This window comes from Carassius gibelio, chromosome B15, assembly GCF_023724105.1.
Source record: "Carassius gibelio isolate Cgi1373 ecotype wild population from Czech Republic chromosome B15, carGib1.2-hapl.c, whole genome shotgun sequence".
NCBI classification, from domain to species: Eukaryota; Metazoa; Chordata; class Actinopteri; order Cypriniformes; family Cyprinidae; genus Carassius; species Carassius gibelio.
The window spans coordinates 8,800,805-8,821,061 of NC_068410.1; the positions used below are offsets into that span (position 1 = coordinate 8,800,805).

Here is a 20,257-nt window from a genome sequence, read left to right on the forward strand (position 1 = left end):
CAAGGCAAAATCCACCACAGATCCTTGGCGATGATCCACAGACAAACTTTTACATTTAGTTATCCTCACGCTTAAATATTTGTTTACAACTTTAACGTCTGTTAGTTATATTTGCATCCAAACTTATTTAGATGGAAAGCAAAGTGTGTAACCTGTTTGAGAACTTCTATGAGCACAAGAGAGAAGATGAAGTCGATTGCTAGGTCTCTCCTCTCCAGCAGATAATCTTTCTGCTGCTCATCACTGGGAAAGAGAGAATGTAAACAGATTATGTAAGCCAATTTTGCTCCCACCCTCTAACACATTCACTAAAATATCATTTCTCAATGATGAAATGGAGTTTTGCACTCCAGCTACAGGAAGCAGAAGTCACAGAGACATCACTCAACACCCACTTGGCTATCTGATGTAACTGGGCTATTCTGGAACTATCCAGTTAAGACAAAAGTCATCCGGCCAAGTGACTATATTGCATCACAGTCTCACAGAAAGACGTTTTTTTTTCAATATATATATTTTAAAGAAATCAATACTTTTATTCAGCAAAGGATGTGTCAAAGTGTTAAAAATGAGAGCAATACCCACAAAACTCCAACTGTGAACAGTTAAACTGCCTGCTGTTCTTCAGAAAAATCCTTCAGGTGCCACATATACTTTGGTTTTGCAGCATTTTTGTGTGTTTGAACCCTTTCCAACAATGACTGTATGATTTTGAGATCCATCTTTTCACACTGAGGACAACTGTGGGACTCATGCAACTATTACAGAAGGTTCAAATGCTCACTGATGCTCCAGAAGGAAAAAAACGATGCATTAAGCATTTTGAATTTGAAGATCAGGGTTAATTTGTTGTTAATTTAACTTAATTTGACATCTTGGAAACAAGCCTCTGAAGGGCAGCATGTTTATATATATTTTTTAGGAAAAAATAAGAAAAATGTAACTTCATTCTAGTGTTTTCATGGTACAAAAAAATGCCATGAAATGTATTCGGTACAGATACCAGTGAAAATCCACGGTTCTCGGAACCAAAGCAAAACACAAAAATATGCTAATTAAAAAAAAACACTTTTTATCACTAAGAATAAAACCAATGCCATTCTTTATCCTTATTTACAATTGTGTTTAAAGTTTTTCTACAAGTAATAAAATTATGAAAAACAGTAAACAGGTTTCACCCAAATTTAACTTGTCTTTCAATTAATGAAACTGAAAACACATTTTAATTTTTGGTAAATAAAGGGGATTTGCTATTAAAATTAAAACATGGAAGAAATATTGTGTGATTTATTTCTTTAAAAAAATAAAGTTTTATAAAAATGTTCAACAGTAGTAGCAGTATCACATAAATTCTACTAAACAACAGTAATATTTCTAGCACAATGCCTTTATGTAAAAATTATGTAAAAACTTATTTTGTCGGGTTACTGTGAATACCTTTAAACTGACACTGGTTTTACACATATGAAACGGTAAAATGCTTGTGAGGGGACTCCGAACAGTTCTGGTGATGTTGTTTATGTATTTATGTCCCCATTGAGATGGCAGATGCTGAAATTACTGCAAGCGTCACGCACTTCAGTCTATGTAGTAAACAAACCCTTGTGTCTCTGCCATCCATTCATTAATACACAGAGACTCGCAGAGTCATATTTAAACCAACTTTTGCAGCTTAACATTTACAGATACTGCTCCATATGGAGATTTGATTTGATTTATTTATGCTAACTTTGACAAATTCTGTATGCGAATGTATGTATGCAAATGTGCGTCAAGAACCGGGTTGACCGGGCATGAATGGAGGTCTTACGGGTTTGGAATGAAATGAGGGTGAGTCATTAATGACATAATTTAAATTTGGGGGTGAACTAACCCTTTAAAGCATCGTTCTTCTGTAATAGTTTGCATTAATTAAGTCTATCATGCATAATTAACTATATCAAACTGTATTACGCTTAAATGATCAGCCTTATCTAAGCAATACAAAGGGGACTCACTTTTTGGACTTTGTATTTGAACGTGGTCGGTACTCATGGGATTCATCGTCAACTCCATTCTGTCTTTTGTACCAGTCAAACAGGGTTCGCAAGATAGATGGTAGGCAATACTCGGCCAGAGAACTCATTGTGCTGATCAACTGAAAAAAAGAGAGCATGTATTAATCCCCACATAAACAAACTAAAACTGCACCTAGTGCTTAATACTGTATGTAGGCCATGTATTTCATGGTGCATATTTAGGAGAAAGTTATTTTGAGTGTGGAGGTGTTCTTGCTGAAAGCAGGGACTTTGTGTGAGCATGTGCCTTAAATGTGTATCCAAGATGCTAAGACAGCAAGAAAAGAGAAGGGAGTTGTGGTAGCAGGAAGGAAAGGCGGTCCCTGGTGAGGATTCGACACACAGGAAAGGGAGGGAGAAAGGGTGGTGTTCGGGGGCTGAGGGGGAACACAGCGAGTCCTTCAGTCCCTGATGAACCCTGGGAGAAGAATCACCTCTCAGTGAGGCTGCTGAAAAGCCCAGGGGATCAAGGGCACAAACGCAGCCCTGTGAGTTCTGAATCAGGCTGCTATTCACCTGCCTCCAACACACACACACACACACATACATGCATAAAGAAACAAACTTACAAACTCCGGGCATGGATCACACACACTCCACCCAAGCCAGCAATGAAAAGACCTTTCATTCTGGGCTTTCGATACATTTACTCAAGGTTATATGAAATTCAATTCTGTTTTTTAGACATTTTGTACATTTATTAATTTTGCAGAGGCTTTTGTCATTCATTAACACATTAGTTCATTGTAATGAGCAAGTTTAGGAATGATAGGCTTTTGTACATTCTGCTGAACAACAGCCTTTAACTGGACTTTTATTTTGACGGGTTGGCGTACATTTACAGTTCTGTGTATGTGATGTGGCGCTGTTTTTACTTAAATCAAACGGTCAAATGCTCATGAAGTGACTGTCAGAGCAGTTCTGGGGATGTTGTTCATGTGTTCACGTGATTATTTAGTGAGACAGCGGACGCTGAATTCACCGCGCAGAACATGCAGGATTCATATTTAAAAAGACTATTCCGGCTTAATACTTACAGATATTCGTCCATATCGTGATTTGATGTAAGTGCAATGACCTATTTTTAATGAATTCATTCAATAACATAACAGCTGTTGTTTTTTCGAGGCACGCTGTACATAACTTCTAGTCATTGCCCCCCTGCCACAGTTTAGGGCTGCAACTAACGATTATTTTGATAATCGATTAATCTGTCGATTATTTTTACGATTAATCGATTAATCGGTTTATGTACTTATATTTTAGTTTTTTCCATTTTTTCCCCAAGTAAATTATTAATAAAGGGTCTTTATCATTCAGCATAGATTTTTAAGAGATTTTAACCATTTTGCATTGTCATATCCTCATCAAAAATATACCTGGAGTTGTTTTATTATGTTAGTAATCCTTTGTCGAACTCTTCTGCAATCAAAACACTGACCCATACTCTAGCAAAATTCACAAGGAGATTTCAAATATTGTTTTCACCATGGCAGTCCTTAGAGCTCCTAAAGTAGTTTAACATCCCAAACAAAGCTTAAGGAATCTTTGAGAACATATTTTCACGAAGTATAAGGATAAAACAGAATAAAATTGCAGTGCATTGTATTTTATTATTTACTGGGAAAAAGCTTTATAGCTTATGCTGTGAAATTGTAAACAATCCTTCGAAAAAAAAGTGCCAGTGGCATGAAACCTGAATGGAACTCACAATTTAAAGTAAAATCCATCAGAAGGTTGTCCAGAAAAAAAAAATTGGGACACACACAAAAAACCTGCTGTGTGAAAAAGAGCAGTGAATACTTAGAAGTGCATTTTAAATATACTCAAACATTTACCTCTCTCATTCAGTCATAATTAGGCTGCAAGTCTGAATTATGAACTGGTAAACGACAAACTGATCACATAACATGTTTGTAAAGCTTTAAATGTTAACTGTTAAAAAGCAATGTTATCAGCTTTTACGACTAAACATTTGCAAACAACCTTGTACTGGAGAATCTGCACAAATAAAATTCTTAGGGGCCGTTCACATATCGCACCTAAAAACGCGTGGAAAACGCTAGTTGCGCCGCTTTCTCCTTCTTTCCAAAGCTCTCGGGCAGAAGCGCCCCTGAGGCGTCTGCCTTTGCTAAGTAACTATGACGTGCTCTCTCCATGACGTGCCCTCTCCATGAAGACCCGGAAATTTCAGCAAAGGATAAATGGATGCGGTGTGGACGCGCCTGGAAAAACGGGCGCATCGCACCGCGTGCGTGTCGCGACCGCGTCGCTTCCATTATGAGAGTGCATACTGCGCGCCTACATAGGAAATAACGAACTTGAGCACGCAAAAGACACGATATGTGAACGGCCCCTTAAACAGTTCAGTAGTGCAGAGTTTACAGGTTACTCTTCATTTTGAAGGCTCAAAGTAAAGTACTCCCACTTCCCGCTGAATGCTGCAGAGACGCTGTTCGGGAAGCACGTGACATAAAACGAGGCCAGCTATTGGCTATTCGCTACTTCACCTGCTGTACTGGCTGAGTAAAACCTCCGGTGGCTCATTACTGCCACACTTTGGTCACCGCAGATTTGAAATATGCACGAAATGAGCCGCTTATGGCAAATAAAATTTATTTAGCGACGAATCGATTACTAAATTAGTTGACAACTATTTTAATAATCGATTTTAATCGATTAAATCGATTCGTTGTTTCAGCTCTACCACAGTTACCCGGTCATTATGTGGGAAACACTGCAGATATATTTAGAATAAGTTAAACGATAACGTTATAGTTTGACATCTTATTAACGTTCGCACTCTTCCACTGATAAACATGGTATTAGCTTCGTGGCTAATCTAATATAGCAATGCATTAGTGGCTGTAAGTGATGTTACAGAATATTTATAAGTGATAATGATAGGACCGTTAGCTAGAACTACCACATCATTGTATATACAGTGTATGAACTAAATCATTTCACATGAAGAACGACAGACTCACCGTCAAAACAGAAAAAAAATCTCCGTGGCTGGCTTGGCTTATCGCTTTCTTCGCTAGTGAATTTCTGGCGCTGTTGTCAACTCTGGAGCTGCAGAGCTCCCTCTGGTGGGTAAACTATGCAACACTCATAACATGAGTAAAGCATGAGACTCCGTTTCTCATGTTCCATCGGCCATTATAAACGCCGATGCCGATTTAAATGCAATAAGCTCATATCGGCCGATAATATCGGCCGGCCGATATATCGGTCGGGCTCTACATAGTTTATGTCATTCATTTACAAATGAGTAAACTGTAAAAATACAGTTTGATAAATATATTCCTATAAAAAAATAGTACTCATTCTGTAAAATATATAAAATTATAATTAATTTAAATAAAATAAAATAAACAAAAATTACAAAATTATCAAAATCTCTTTATACAGTATATATATTTATGTGTGTGTATTTATACAGTAATTTAAATATCTATATTTATATATTATATTATTTATATTTATAATTTCATAGTATTATGTTCTCACATTTTTTTGGATCAAATTGCAAAGAAAAACTGGAAATTTGCTATGAAAATTAAACGCAATCCTTATTGTTGAGCCCTGTATAAAACAATAAGAAACAATTATGTGTAAATTATAGAGAAATAACGTCTCGCCCACTGCACAAAATGTTTGATGACCTGATGGAGCATGCACTGTCTCCAACCTATCATGAATTTGAGGCATAAAACTTATCTAATCTATCAGAAATGCAAATGGACTTGTTCACTCCCAGACAGCCAGACGAGCCAAAAACCACATCAGGCTTTTACTGAGGTCACTTTGAATGCTTTAAAGACCAGACAGCTCCATGAATCTATTTTAATAATTCAAAAAGTCAGATTAATTTTTTGGCACAGCCAGGCAGCTAAAAGGCTGTCTAAAGTCTTTCCACTGGGACATCTGTCCACGGACTGGACACGGGGACGTGCGCATATGTTCAGGGGCAGAAGGCAAGCAGTACTTACTTGGTCAAACTGTGGATCTTCACCCCTCTGAAGAGACTTTACCAAAGGTTTTTCCTGTAAAAACACCAGAAAAAGGTGAATTGAATTGAATGCATTCATAAGTAATTTGTTGAGGGAAAAAAAAAAAATCTTCCTGACCCCAAACTTTTAAACAGCAGTGTGTATATAGAAAACAAGGCGACCTGCAGAGTCTTACAATGTGAAAACGCTGATCTTAGCAACTATCACAGATCGGACCTGCTGATTAAATAACACAGGTTGTGTAAAAAACAAACTGACCTACATTTTGTACATCTACTCGGATAACATGAGATGTTTCAAAGACCCAGAATTGTGTGTAGCGTAGCTTCTTTTCAGGTGACAGCAGTTAATAAGTGATTTGGATATTCAAATACTATTATCATTTTTTTTTTTTGGATTTTAGGCCCAGAAACAGCCTGTCTTCTCTGACCCAGCTAGTCAGACATAACACTTTCAGACTGTGTTAAATTTAATTTGAGCTCATTCAGTCCACTGAAGCACCACTTTCATCTTAGGTTAATAAATATTTCAGATGCTGGAGTCATTTGAGGAAGAAACAGATGAGAGGGCAGACAAGGACAGGGCAATATCTCTCAAGGCTTTTATAAGAGGTTAATGGACCGCCTTGTGCTCTTGCAGGACCTTTCTCCACTTCAGAATCAAAAGACTGGGTTATGTCACGACATGACCGACCCACAAAACCATTCTAGTTGTGTCTGAAGAGAAAGAAAAGTAAATAACATCCAGAAACCAAAAAGATACCGCAGCTATGAATCACTCTATTTACTGTTCAAATACAATCAGAGTGATGTCGTTGTGCAAATAAACTGCAGATGATCCAGGTCGTACTATTCTTTATCAAACAAAAAACTACACAATTTGGCTGAACTATTCAGGTAACCTGATCTCAGGTTTTATAGAAAATTAGAGGAAGAAGGTGAGCTCATCCTGGTAGCAGATGTTTTGAGGGACACAAAATATCTGTCCTGGGAAAGGTTAATTAAGCTAGCATGAAGCTAGCATGTAAATTTGCCTGTTGTCTGGAAAATACTAACAAGCCTGGCAAGTGTTCAGTGTCTTTAGAGATAAACAATAGATATTTTAACACTAGCATCTAATCAGTATTTTCCAATTTTGACAGATTTCAATTTCATTCTACTGACAAGAACCATACATATATGTAGGGTCACATTCTGAGCTACATAAACAACTGGGATTAGCCAGATTAGCTAATATTTCTTTATTAGAATCAGTCCATCTCCACAGTCCTGAGAGATAGATGAGTACTGGGATTGGAATGGTCATAGGTCTCAGGATCGTAAACCTTCAATAGTTCAAAACTGTCACTTACTAAAGGTTCGGCCATGACGATCCGTATTTTGCGCTCTGACATGGTGGTGAAGTTGGCGAAGAGGCTCTTAAGCACATATTCGCCCGGGCGGCTCTCTGGGTCCACGCTGATGGGCATCATGGCTGGCGGCCCCTTCTCACCCTGTGAGCAGCAAACTGGTGGGACAGGAGGCTTGCTGTACCCTGCTGAAGCTTTAGACAAAAAAATTATAAATAAATATATACATGGAAATGAGGTGTTCTTAGTGTGTCTAAAATACTGCAAGTAATGTATTTGTCTTTTTCAGAAACACCAAAAATGGAAAAACTGCATTATTTCAGAATAAATCACAGCATTTTCTAGTGTTCTAGTTTAGAGGTCAAAAACTATTTGAATATATACAGTAAATTATTGTATTCCAGACAATGAGCGTTTCCTAATCCAGACAGTGCAATCCATTTCAGAATTTCCCAACAATTCTCATTCTGCAGCTTACCAGCGACTGAAACCTGTGTACACAAAGTAACACCCAGCTTTCCTCAACACAAACTCAAGTAACACCCTAGAAGCAGAAAGGTCCGTTTCATATAAAGAAGTTGTAATATTCTTTCACAGAGCTCACAAAAACACACACACAAGCTACTGGACTGGACTGTAAGTAACAGTGGTCGAGTTGCAGAGGGGGAATGTGACCCCAAATTTTGACAACAAATTTCTTACCATATGTCGACGAAAACAGACTTTGTTACACATGGCTTAAACTGGGTTTTGCTTTCCTCTGAATAAAAAAAAAAAAAAAAAAAGATATTTGTAATATACAGTATTTCACAAAAAACTAAAGTTCACTAAAGTTTAACATTTTTAATCCACTTTTTTTCTATCTAAAGTTTAATATATTTAATAAGGACTCATTAACTAATCATAAATCTCTGCACCACTGCATGCTTGTTAATGGCTGATTAGCATATTCTTAATGTAAATAGCAGCCCAAATGCTAAAACCAAAATTTTATAAAATTGATTTTTTAATAACAAATTGATAACATTATAAAGCTTTGTTATTTATAAACTAAAATTGTTTTTTATTATTATAATTATTTTATTATTATATTATTGATATAATTTCATTGCATTCTATGTGACTGCACATTAATTAGAATGCTGTACACTGCAGTTGGGAACAAAAAAATCTTAATTTCATCAAACCATCTTAGATCGATATATTTCTTCAACAAAATAAACAGTCTGTTTTGCTATAATATGTTCTAAAGACCAATAAAAGCTCATGGGTAAGTTTGAAGCTCATCTTGCATATGGTCAACCATACTGTGTCACATTTTACTAATTCTGTTACTTAAACACTTTGTTCGTTTACAAGTTTCATCATCATTCACTGACAGATTCTCACTCACTGCTCTTTCTCTCTCTCTCTTGTAGCACCTACCCAGACCTTTCATGAAGTTTACCATGCTGGCTTTATTCCAGCACATGACTGTGCTGCCCATAGTAGGCGAGCAGCATATGGGATCCAGTTTTCCAAACTTCACACGTCCTTATCAGTCCCTTCAGTGATAGTGAGACCTTCTCCCAATCGCCACTTGCCCCATACTGTAACGGTCCCAGTGCGAGTCGAAACAAAAGTCTGAAAATTAGGTGATAACAGATCCGCACGTGTGCTCGCCTCTTCTGAAAGCTCTCTATTGCACTGTATACGTTCACTGCCTCTTGAGACTGAAGGTCAGGCTGGAATATTTAGCAGAAGCCTGGCCAAATGTGCGGTACTGACATGCTAGTGGCATAGCAGCAGGGCTATATTTATCCCTGAGTACACACTATACGTCCTGATCTCCCCTCTGCCACTAACCAACAGTGTAAACATCATTCGACTGGGCACAGACTCACTCACTTTCACTCCCTTGTTTGCACATATGTAGAAACACAGACGGCGTAAAGTGAGATAAACTATCTAGCTTCTGAATTCCACCGACCAACTCCATTACACAATCTTCCCTTGGGAAAACTGCTATGGGTAGCAAATGAGAAGCAAACTAGGCTTGCAAAACTCAATAAAAATATTGCATAAACAAAACGCATTAACAGATCTCAAGCATTAAATGTCAATAAATAAAGATAAACAAACTATTTTCCTAATTTCCTTAAACAAATGTTTTATTTTATATATATATATATATATATATATATATATATATATATTTCCATGTACATATTTAGAATAATATAATTGATATTCTAAAAATATAGAATATTGTGAAAAAGTATTTTTTTGGTAACTTTCATATATATTCTAGATTCATTACATGTAAAGTAAAAAAATTTAAAGGATTTTTGTTTTAATTTTGATGATCAGAGCTTACAGCTCATGAATTAAACAATCCAATATCTAAAAAAATTAGAATATTTCCTAAGATCAATCAAAAAAAGGATTTACAAACAAAAAATGCCCAGTTTTGTAAAGTATGTTCATTTATGCACTCATGCTCAATACTAAAACCTAAACCCCTTATTAACTTTTGAATGGTAGTGAATACATAATATTGATGTGACTTGCTCTTCAGAATTAGTGTAATTCCAATTGAAATTTAGGGACTGATTATGATTTTTATTTCTATTTTTAAGTAAAAAAAAAATTTTTGAAAAAAAAAAAAAGTAGAAATTATGCTGACTGATAAATTCAAAAGAAGAAATAATCTTGAAACTAAAGATTCATTCAGAATCATTAAAAGTCACTTTATAGTAAATGAAAGTGATTATATCAGGCTGCTACAAAGTGACTGTCCTAAAATAAATAACCGACTAGCAAGAGAATACTTCAACAAGCACCTGTGGCTCAAGTACATAGAACACCCTAGATACCAGACAGCAACACTCCAATTAACACACTAGCATCATGGCGTTTTGCAGTTGTAAGCACTACTCTTATTTTCTTCAGAAAACCATTTTTACCACAGTAGTAGAGCTTCAGTGCCAGTCTGGATGATTACAGCAACCTAATGCATTACATGTGACTCTCAAACAAGAGATGGGCTCAGACAGAGCATTACATCAGCGCTCTGCAGAGGAGTCTCTGAGCATTGAGCTGCTCCCAACAGGGACAATACAAGACACAGAACAACGCCTCACTATTTCACACACACACACACACACACACACACACTGACATGGGACACACACATAAACACAGACTCTGACATATATTACACCACTTTTTTTCTTTCTAAAACAAATCCTGTTGTGTCCTCCCAACATTTTTCTTGCTCAGGGAGTGGACAACAAGCACGGGAAAAACATACATCTAACAAAATCACCCATTGATGAAAATAATGTGGGCTTTTTACATCCACAGACCCCAACTGTGTACAAAAGCCCCCTGGGGATGACTGCCATAACTCTAAATAAATGGGACCAATAAATTCCCATCCATTTTCAGATGGTTATCAGACTGTTAGCACACAAAGCCCACTCATATCCCACTGGTTACTTTCATCAACAAACAAAAAATCTTAGTTCACAGCACAGCAAAGAATGGATATGGAATCTGCGACTGAAACTCAGAACCATGATGTACAATCCCAAACTATCGATGTTTCACACCAAAGTCCAGGGGTGTCTTGACTAACTTTGTGTCCTAAACAAGACACTGAAGACATAATCAATAAAAATAAAAATAAACTTTTTCAATATACAGAATAAGACTTGCAGGCCTTTCAAAGAATAAAAGGCATCCAGAGGTCACACATTGGACGCCCATGGGCATCCACACTTATAGGATACTATAACTCAAAGTAACAGGATCAGGTTGTGTAACTGCCCGAACACACTGTACCATTTGAAGAGAGTTGGCTATACTTGTGTCATAAAGGTCAGGAGGACAAACAACACAAAAAAAAAAACTGAAAGATGAGATATGTTTGCAGATATCTGAGAGACATGTGGATTATGACAGCTAAAAAACAAGGACATTTTTCCTGGATTTAGCCATTAGGCCTAAAGACACTCGCAGCTCTAAACCTCTGAGCCAGTGCTAAAAATATATTTGGTACACTGTGCAAAGCACATCTGATTTAGTGATAAGAACGTTTCACCCATTTACTCTGAGGCAGAGAGAGAGCTAGAGATTATGATTTGGTCTAAAACTGAGGATTAAAATATCAGGCTGAAATATTTTAAATGTATTGTTTTTTATTAATATTTGATATCACTCTAGCTTGACAATTAGATATTTCGTAATTCATAAAAAAAAGATGTTATAATTAAAAAGTATTTGCCTATGAATTACAGACATACAGGTCTGTAAAAACAACATAAAACTACTTGCAACAAACAGTATGAGGTATGAGAAAATATTTATAGTACATATGAAATGTACATATACAAACACTACCAGAGGAATTATAAAAAAATTTAAATCTCTTATTTTGACCAAGGCTGCATTTCTTAAATTATAAAATACAGTAAAAATAGTAAAATAGGGAAATATTATTAACATTTAAAATAACTGTTTTCTATTTCAATATTTATTGCGGCAATGCAAAGCTCAAATTTCAGTACTCGTTACTCCACTCTTCAGTGTCACGATCATTCTGAATTATTCTAATATTCTGATCTGGTGCATAAGAAACATTTCTATGTTGACAGTTTTTGATGCATGATATTTTTATGGAAACAGTTGAACTTTTTTTCTACAAAATTCTTTGATGATCAAAAGTTTAATCAGAGAACAGCATTTTATTTTATTTTTAAACATCATAAATATCTGTCCTTTCATTTTTAAACAATTTGAATGCATCCATGCTTAATAAAAGTATCAAATATAAAAAATGTGTTATAAGTAAATCTACAATGATTTCTTAAGGGGACACTTCTATGTTATCAGAAAACAGCACAGAATGCTCACGGCCACTCTTGCTGCAAGCTGATTGGCTGAGGGCTGACCATCCCTCACAGCTGATTGGTCAGCTAGGCTGGTGAGAACAGGCACCTGATGCACACTGCTCTAGGGAGCATACTGTGTACCAGAACATCAGGACAGGGATTACATTGCAAAATAGACAAAAATGTCAACAAGATCTTATAGAAGCAGTGTTGACATAACATAACATAACATTATAGACCCAGTTTTATTCACTGATATCAAAGTTTAGCATCAAATGTAAATGTAAATTATGTTTGAAGATCTCCATCTTTATATACAATACTTATATACACAGCAAGCGTTAGAACACCCCCTTAAAATGATAATTCACCCATGTCATTCCAAACCTGTATAAATGTATTCATTTTTGCTAAACACAAAAGAATATATTTTGAAAAATGTTAGTAGGGCTCTATGTTGTTTTGGACTCCATAGTTCCTCAAGATATCTTCTGTGTTCTGCATATAGAAAGTTTGGAATGACGGAAGATGAATACACAATGTCCGAATTGTCATTTTTGCATTAAGGATCCCTTTAAGCCTGACAGTAAAATAGAAATAGCGGTATATGCTATAAAGCTCATATTACACTGACCTAATCCCCAGAATATTAAATAAACAAAAGAGGACAACAACACTGGAGCACGTGCACCAGAGCAACAAATTCGCCCTCTCACATGCAAATGAATTCTGGATGCATCCCGCCAGCCCTGGCTGTGATCCCGCGGCTCTGAGCGCCAAGATACTTACTGCTGCTCCAGGACTTCAGCAGGGACTTGATACTGATCTCAAAGAAACCCGAGTCCTGCTGGCTGGCCATATCTGCGAGTCGGTGAAGGATGCTGAGGTCCCGCACGTCTCCACCCCTGCCTGCAGCAGCGGCCGGGGCAGGCAGGTGGAATCGGCTGCTGTGGGAGAGTGATGCTAAACAGAGATGTTGCCACCACAGACTGAGTCAGAACAGAGTGCCACAGATCCGCTAAGCTCTCTCCCCTCCTCTATGTGTGTCCAACCCACCCTCCCCTCTCTCTTTCTCTCTCTCTCTCTCTAGGCAGGTTCACTTTAAATAACCCAGAGTCAGAAGCTGCAAGCAATGCTGAGAGAGCAGGGAGAAATCCTCTTAGCCCTGCGTGGTTAATTATAACCTCTGTTTGCTTGCATCCCAAGTGAGAGAGACTCTCCTGACTGTCCTCCTCGGCTTGAGCATGTGAGAATATATAGGAAATGGGCAACTGGTAATAGACTTCTTTTTTTTTAATGGTAGGCAGCTTATCTCTTATTTTTTCATTTAAAACCCAACAAATGTGTTTTTGTAAAATGTTTTTCTTTCTTTCAAGTTACATCCTACTTATAAAATAATATTCACTTGCAAATATATAAACTTTTTGTGGGCCACTGTATATTACAAAGCATTTGACTACTTTTTGTGTGGCACCAATGACCTTCCGTGACTCTTCATTTTCACACTCACTGTTGGTTTGGCCTTGAACCAGTGCTAAAGTCCCCATTCACCACAAGTGTCAGTCAAGTATGAAAAAATACAACTGGAAGGCGATTTTAACAGTAACATCAGTGCAAGCAGATTCTCACATGCTAGTTTCTTTTTTTTTTTTTTTTGCTGAGGGTCTAAATAGGAACTTCTACAAAGTCCAAAGCTCACAAGAAGTCATTAAAGGTCAGCATAAATCCAAGTCCAATCAATGCAGCTGTAAACAAGATCGCTTGTGACATTTCTAGTAAGCAAAATTCTCCTTCACAAAGGCACTTTGTGAAATGCATACAGTATAATATAATGCTGCTGGTATGACTGGTGGTCCAATATAGCAATTCTGTATCATTACTGGGACTGGTTAGATCCTTTCAGATTTTGCATTGAGTTTTGTAACACACTGCTGATATGCTGGCAAGCACTGCACGTCCTGAGTCACTCCATAATCCCATCATGCCCCTCTCTATCCCGCCGATGTCAAGAACTTGCCCTTAATTACATAATGCTCACACTCTATTTATCAGGCCAGTTTAAAGTTGCCCACTTGTGTTCTTGGGGAAAACAGTCTACTGTATGTATTCTTATTATTACCAATATGAATCCACTAAATTTAAAAACAACAGTACTGTCTGCTTTAATTCTACTAATAAAGACAATAAGATACAGATTGTTTTTAAAAGGATACTCCACCCAAAAATAAACATTTTGTCAATAATCACCCCATGTCGTTCCAAACCTGTAAAATCTTCATTCGTCTTCAGAACAAAATGTAAGATATTTTTAATGAAAACTGGGAGGCGTTATGAAGCGACAAAAAAATATATTTTTTTTGTCAGACGAACCACAAGGATACGTTTTCTATGTAAATTTATGCTTTGATTTGAAAGAAAACAGTGCATCCTTGTGGCTCGGCTGAAAAAGAAGAGTGTACACAGTTTGCATTCAGCAGGTATTTTTCAAAATGGGGCTACGATGATGTGGGGAGATACGAATTGTTGAATAAAGTCGTTATTTTTATTTTCTACACATACAAAAAGTATTCTCATAGCTTCATAACTTTATAGTTGACCCATTGATGGCAGATGGACTATTCTGACGATGCTTTTCATTACTGGTGGGCCGTTATCGGCGTTAACGTGCTGCGTTAACACGAGACTCTTATCGGGCGATAAAAAAAAAAATATTGCTGTTAATGTATTTTCAAAGCTGGGTTGGGAGCTGGCTCTATACTAGGCAAGCTATGATGACTTTCACCTTGATATTTTATATAACCGACTGACGGCCTACCTAAAAAGATGCTCAGGACAGTTGACGGGCCACTGCTGCGGATCGTCACGAAAGCTTATCTTTTTCACATGTTTTTAAGCCTTACCGCTTGTCTATTTAAACATTAAAGTATCCAAACAAAAGACACGGAAAAGCAGAACAGAGTAGCTGGTTGCTCGCGGCGCGCGCTGTGTTAGGTGCGGATAGAGAGAGAGCCGCGTATCACGGACAGCGACACTGAACCGAGCTCTCTTCTGCAAAGAGAAAGGCGTCTCAAAACACTTGAACAACGAATTTGCTTATTTTTGCAAATACATACAAAATATGTCAACAAATATTTCAAAATCACAGTGAGATTAATCTAGATTAAAAAAAATAATCTATGCCCACCACTACTTTTCATACTTTTCTGGACCTTGACAGTGTATTTTACTTGGCAGTCTATGGGACTGTCACAAGCCTCCCGGTTTTCATTTGAAATATCTTATGTTGTGTTCCAAAGAAGAACAAAGCTTTTATGGGTTTGGAACGACATGGGGGTAAGTAATTAATGACAATATTTTCATTTTGGGGTGGAGTATCCCTTTAACAGAAATATGTTAAGTACTTAAATATGCATGTGTTACTAAACAGTTTTAGCACAGTTTTAGCACAGCTTTTCTATTTATATTTCCATTTTCAAATACCCCAGACAGTCATGCATGCCAACAGTACCACATGTTTTCGTGTGACCAATTTACAACTAGAATTTGCCTACAGGGGAAACTGGATTCTCTTCTTCCCTGTTTGTGTTTATCTTTCAAAAAAATAAAACAATTGATACAGTGGTTATAGTGAAAAAAAATGACATACTAGTAACATAACCAACACAAATCACACCCGGTGACGATATGAGTTTGGACGTGGCACAGCAAGGGGCTCTCAGACAGACTATTACATAATATCCTGGCTGAACTATCGCTCAACCACTTTCAACCAGACCATTATCACGACACAGAGCAAATGGTGGTCTTGTTGAGTTTTGGAAATGTCCAAAAACTTCCTGACGTAAAAATCTTAAAGGGCACAAGCCATTACAACTCATAGCTGGAAGCACTGTATTGGAAAATAGCTCGTCAATAACTCAAATAGAGCTTAAGTGAATCAAATCACTAAAAATATATATAATTATGATTCTGGGACTTCCAAAATATTTCACAGCCTTCAAACAATATAAATGTTTCCCATCACAGGCATTCATTTGCAGGTCTTCTCTTTGAGATAATGTAAATATTTAGTCTTAAGCCATCTGTGGGAGTGGGAGCAGGTTGTTCTGCAGGTTGAGTCCCATTAAGAGCCTATTAAAAGCATTTTCAAGCTCTGATGAAGTGATGGAATCTGAAGCATGTCTCACTGATGCAGGCGTCACTGTGGATATCAGTACCAGCTCTGCACTCCTCTTTTTCTGCTTGTCCTCCCTGCACTGATTTTCCCTCTCTCCACCCTCTGGCCTCTCTTTCTCCCCTTACATCCTTACCCTATACTCCTTTTCAGACTCTTTCAAGGCTAACACACACAGGGCTCAAGTAACATTTGTATTGTCTCTCTTCAATTTAAGCTGCCTCTGAGCCTCCTAATTTACATTAAACTGTTTATCACATTAAACAAGCAGGATAGATACCGTGGGGTCCAAGAAGTCTTATATACCACTAGGGAAAATGTTTTGATTTAATGACAGCAGATCTAACAAGAATCCTGTGGTATAATGAAGAAAAACTTCTGATCATCTGCATAAAGTTCACATGATCATTATCACATTTAACTAATGACTTAGAAATGGTGGAGAATGTTGAATTGTTATGTATACTTTCATACAAACATTTGGGGTCAATAAGATTTTTTTTATAATATAAAAAGATTATACAAAATATATAATATATATAATATAAAAGATTATTTTTATTTAATAATGATGCCTTATGTTATTTAAAAATGACAGCAAATATATTTATAAATTCACAAAACATTTCAGTTTCAAATAAATGTTGTTCTTTCAAACTTCTATCCATTAAATACTAATAAAAAAGGTGTATTGCTACAAATTTTCTACAAATACTATTAAAGAAGCACAGCTGTTTTCAACAATAATAGTAATAAGAAAAAAATTTGATCACCAAATCAGTATACAGTAGGGGTGTAACGGTATGCAAAAATTACGGTTCAGTACGTACCTCGGTTTTAAAATCACGGTTCTGTTCATTTTCGGTACAGTAAGGGAAAGAAATGCAAACATTAAACTGCAGGTTGTTTATTACTATAAACTTTTTTGTTTGTTTTTGTTTACACTTTTTTAAAATACTTTTTAATAATATATATATTAAATAAAAAATGAATAAGAAATAAAATACTGCTGCAAAGTTCTCCACTAAATAAAATACTCTGTCTCAAACCAATATCATATAATAAAATTGAATTGAATTGAATTACAATCGTTTTTTTCCTAGTTGTAGTGATGTTCGCATGATGCCTTTTGAAAACATCAGGCCGGTGACACACTAGCATATTGCACCTGTCAAACATAGTTTATTTTGCCGTCAATACTGTTGATGGTGTCCTTTATCAGGAGGCTTTATATTTATGCTCAACATGAAGTATAGATATTGTTGTTGTGAAGGTCTGTTGGCGGCCTCCCTCTATGTCACCTACAGTAGCAGCAGCGTGCCATCGCCGCGTCAGGCACGATTCTGGTGTGTGAAGACACAGAAAACGCGAGGCAGCTGCCACGCAACAGGTACGCAGCAGAAACGCACGCTCACGCCATGCAGCCAGTGTGTCACCGGCCTTAGAATCAGCTGCAGGGCGGGATTTGTGCTGAACGCGGAGACTTCTGCCACTTAATATGTTCGTTTGGAAACACGAAAATGTACCTATGTTCCGCATACAAAATATTGCTTTTGTACCGTACCGAAGCCCTGTACCGAAACGGTCCGGTACGAATACACGTACCGTTACACCCCTATTATACAGTATACCAGATCAGGATCATGTAACAGTGAAGAAATTAAAATTTTCTAATTTCAGCTTTACCATCACAGGAATAAATCACATTTTAAACTAGATAGTAAAGTTTGTAGGCAAACTTTGAATTGGCTTGAAAAAGCCTAGCCAAAAAGTTTTAAATAGTTTTAAATGCTTAAAGTTTGATGGTTTTCAGATTTAACTAATTTGAAGTTGTTTTAAAGTTTTAAAGGCAATACAATTTATCAGAAAAATATATAGATAAATAGATATGAAATAGTTAACTAGCATGTTGTTAGCATGATTAGCAAGTAACTAGCATGTTGTTAACAAGTTGCTAACATTATTAGCAAGTTAATTGGCATGTCGCTAGCATGTTTCAGACATGATTAGCAAGTGACTAACATGTTGCTAGCATGATTATCAAGTGATAAGCATGTTGCTAGCATGACTAGCATGATTAGCAAGTGACTAACATGTCACTTACATGTTTTATGGCATGACTAACAAGAGACTAGGCTTTTTCTAGAATGATTATTAAGTGGCTAGCCTGTTGCTAGCATAACTAGCAAATCACTAGCATGTCGTTAGCATGATTAGCAAGTCACTAGCATGTTGGTAACAAGTTTCTAGCATTTTGTTAACATTATTTACAGGTGACTAGCATGTTTCCAGCATGACTAGCAAGTCACTAGCATGTTGCTAGGATGTTTAATAAGTGACTAGCATGTTGCTAGCATGACTAGCAAGTCCCTAGCATGATTAGCAAGTCATTAACATGATTAACAAGTCACTATCATGTCACTAGCATGTTTCCAGCATGATTAGAAAGTGATTAGCATATCGCAAGCATGTTTCCAGCATGATTAGCAAGTGACTAGCATGTTCTTAGCATGATTAACAAGTGACTAGCATGTCACTAACATGTTGTTAGTATTATTAGCAAGTGACTAGCATGTCATTAGCATGATTAACAAGTGGCTAGCACGTCACTAGCATGTTTCTAGCATGATTAGCAAGTGACTAGCATGTCACTAACATGTTGTTAACATGATTAGCAAGTGTCTAGCATGTCATTAGCATTAATAGCATGTTTGCTAAATTGACTACCAAGTGACTAGCATGACATTAGCAGGAATAACAAGTAACTAGCATGTCGCTAGCATGATTCCAGCATTAGTAAAAGACTAGCATGTTGGTAGCATGATTAGCAAGTTACTAGCATGTTGCTAACATGATTAACAAATTACTAGCATTGTTGTTGGCATGTTTCTACGCTAATCCAGCTAAAACCAGTTGATTCATAAAAATAAAAAAAACAAAAAAAAAACACACCAGCATTTAAATAGGATTTCAGTAAATTGGCTTTTTCAAGCCAACTTAAATACATTCAAATGAAATATAGTTGTTTTCATTTATAATCATATTTCACAATATTATTGTATTTGCAGACTTCACTCAAAAATATGAAAAATAAATAAATAAATAAATGTTACCAACCCAAATCTTACATAGCCAATCAGCTCTTAATTCTTAATTTAAGAAATGATCTGCATTTCCTCACATTTCAGCACACCGCTATGGAAGTTTTCACTGCATGCGTTCTGTTGGCTCATACAAACTGAAAGCAAACAGTCTATTTTAACAAGCATGACGCCACGTTCTTGAAGTATACAAATAAATATCTATCAACATTCAGGCATGTCACACATGGCTGACAGAAAAACTTATGAAGTTAGTCTTCTGACCACCCTAACAAAGCAACTTCTCAATTTCCTCCAATCTCTAATCTCACAGCAGACAGTGACAACAAACAAACACCCTGTATTTCACCAATCAGCACCTACATGTCAGAATAGTGGGCCTTTTCCTGGTCCGGATCTTCTTGAACATCCCACGGAAGTCGCCGCTCAGCCTCAGGTCTTCAGGTAAGCTGGCCATGCTCTCTGATTCAGTCCCATCACTCTCCTGATGCTGCTCCTTGCAGCCACGCTCACCGTACGACATCTCCAGTTGGCCAGACGCCCGCTCCCTGTCAGGCTTTCCACAGCGGTGACATTCAACTTGCAGTTTTCAGTTTGTCTGCTATTCTTTTTCTGCTCTTCCTCTCTCTTTTCCTTCTCACAGAAGGCTGAGTCTTGATCCCAGGCTGTTTCTTATACCAGTATGTG

The 20,257-nt window shown here is 36.9% G+C and overlaps 1 protein-coding gene across 6 annotated transcripts in view; it reads right to left on the reverse strand.

Annotated features, from left to right (window-relative positions):
• Positions 1-20,257, reverse strand: part of LOC127972518 (protein furry homolog) — a 55,482-nt gene extending 35,225 nt beyond the window's left edge. For 3 of the 6 annotated variants that reach the window (XM_052576073.1, XM_052576072.1, XM_052576071.1), the window contains exons 1-5: positions 19,934-20,256; positions 7,425-7,615; positions 6,053-6,106; positions 1,998-2,137; positions 153-243 (exon numbers count right to left, since the gene is read on the reverse strand). In XM_052576073.1, coding sequence (XP_052432033.1) covers positions 153-243; positions 1,998-2,137; positions 6,053-6,106; positions 7,425-7,615; positions 19,934-20,093 — 636 coding nt within the window. In that variant the 5' untranslated portion in view covers positions 20,094-20,256. Of the gene's footprint in view, positions 1-152; positions 244-1,997; positions 2,138-6,052; positions 6,107-7,424; positions 7,616-13,084; positions 13,290-19,933 lie in introns of those variants that run through there. The other 3 variants (XM_052576070.1, XM_052576069.1, XM_052576074.1) reach the window with 2 other exon arrangements.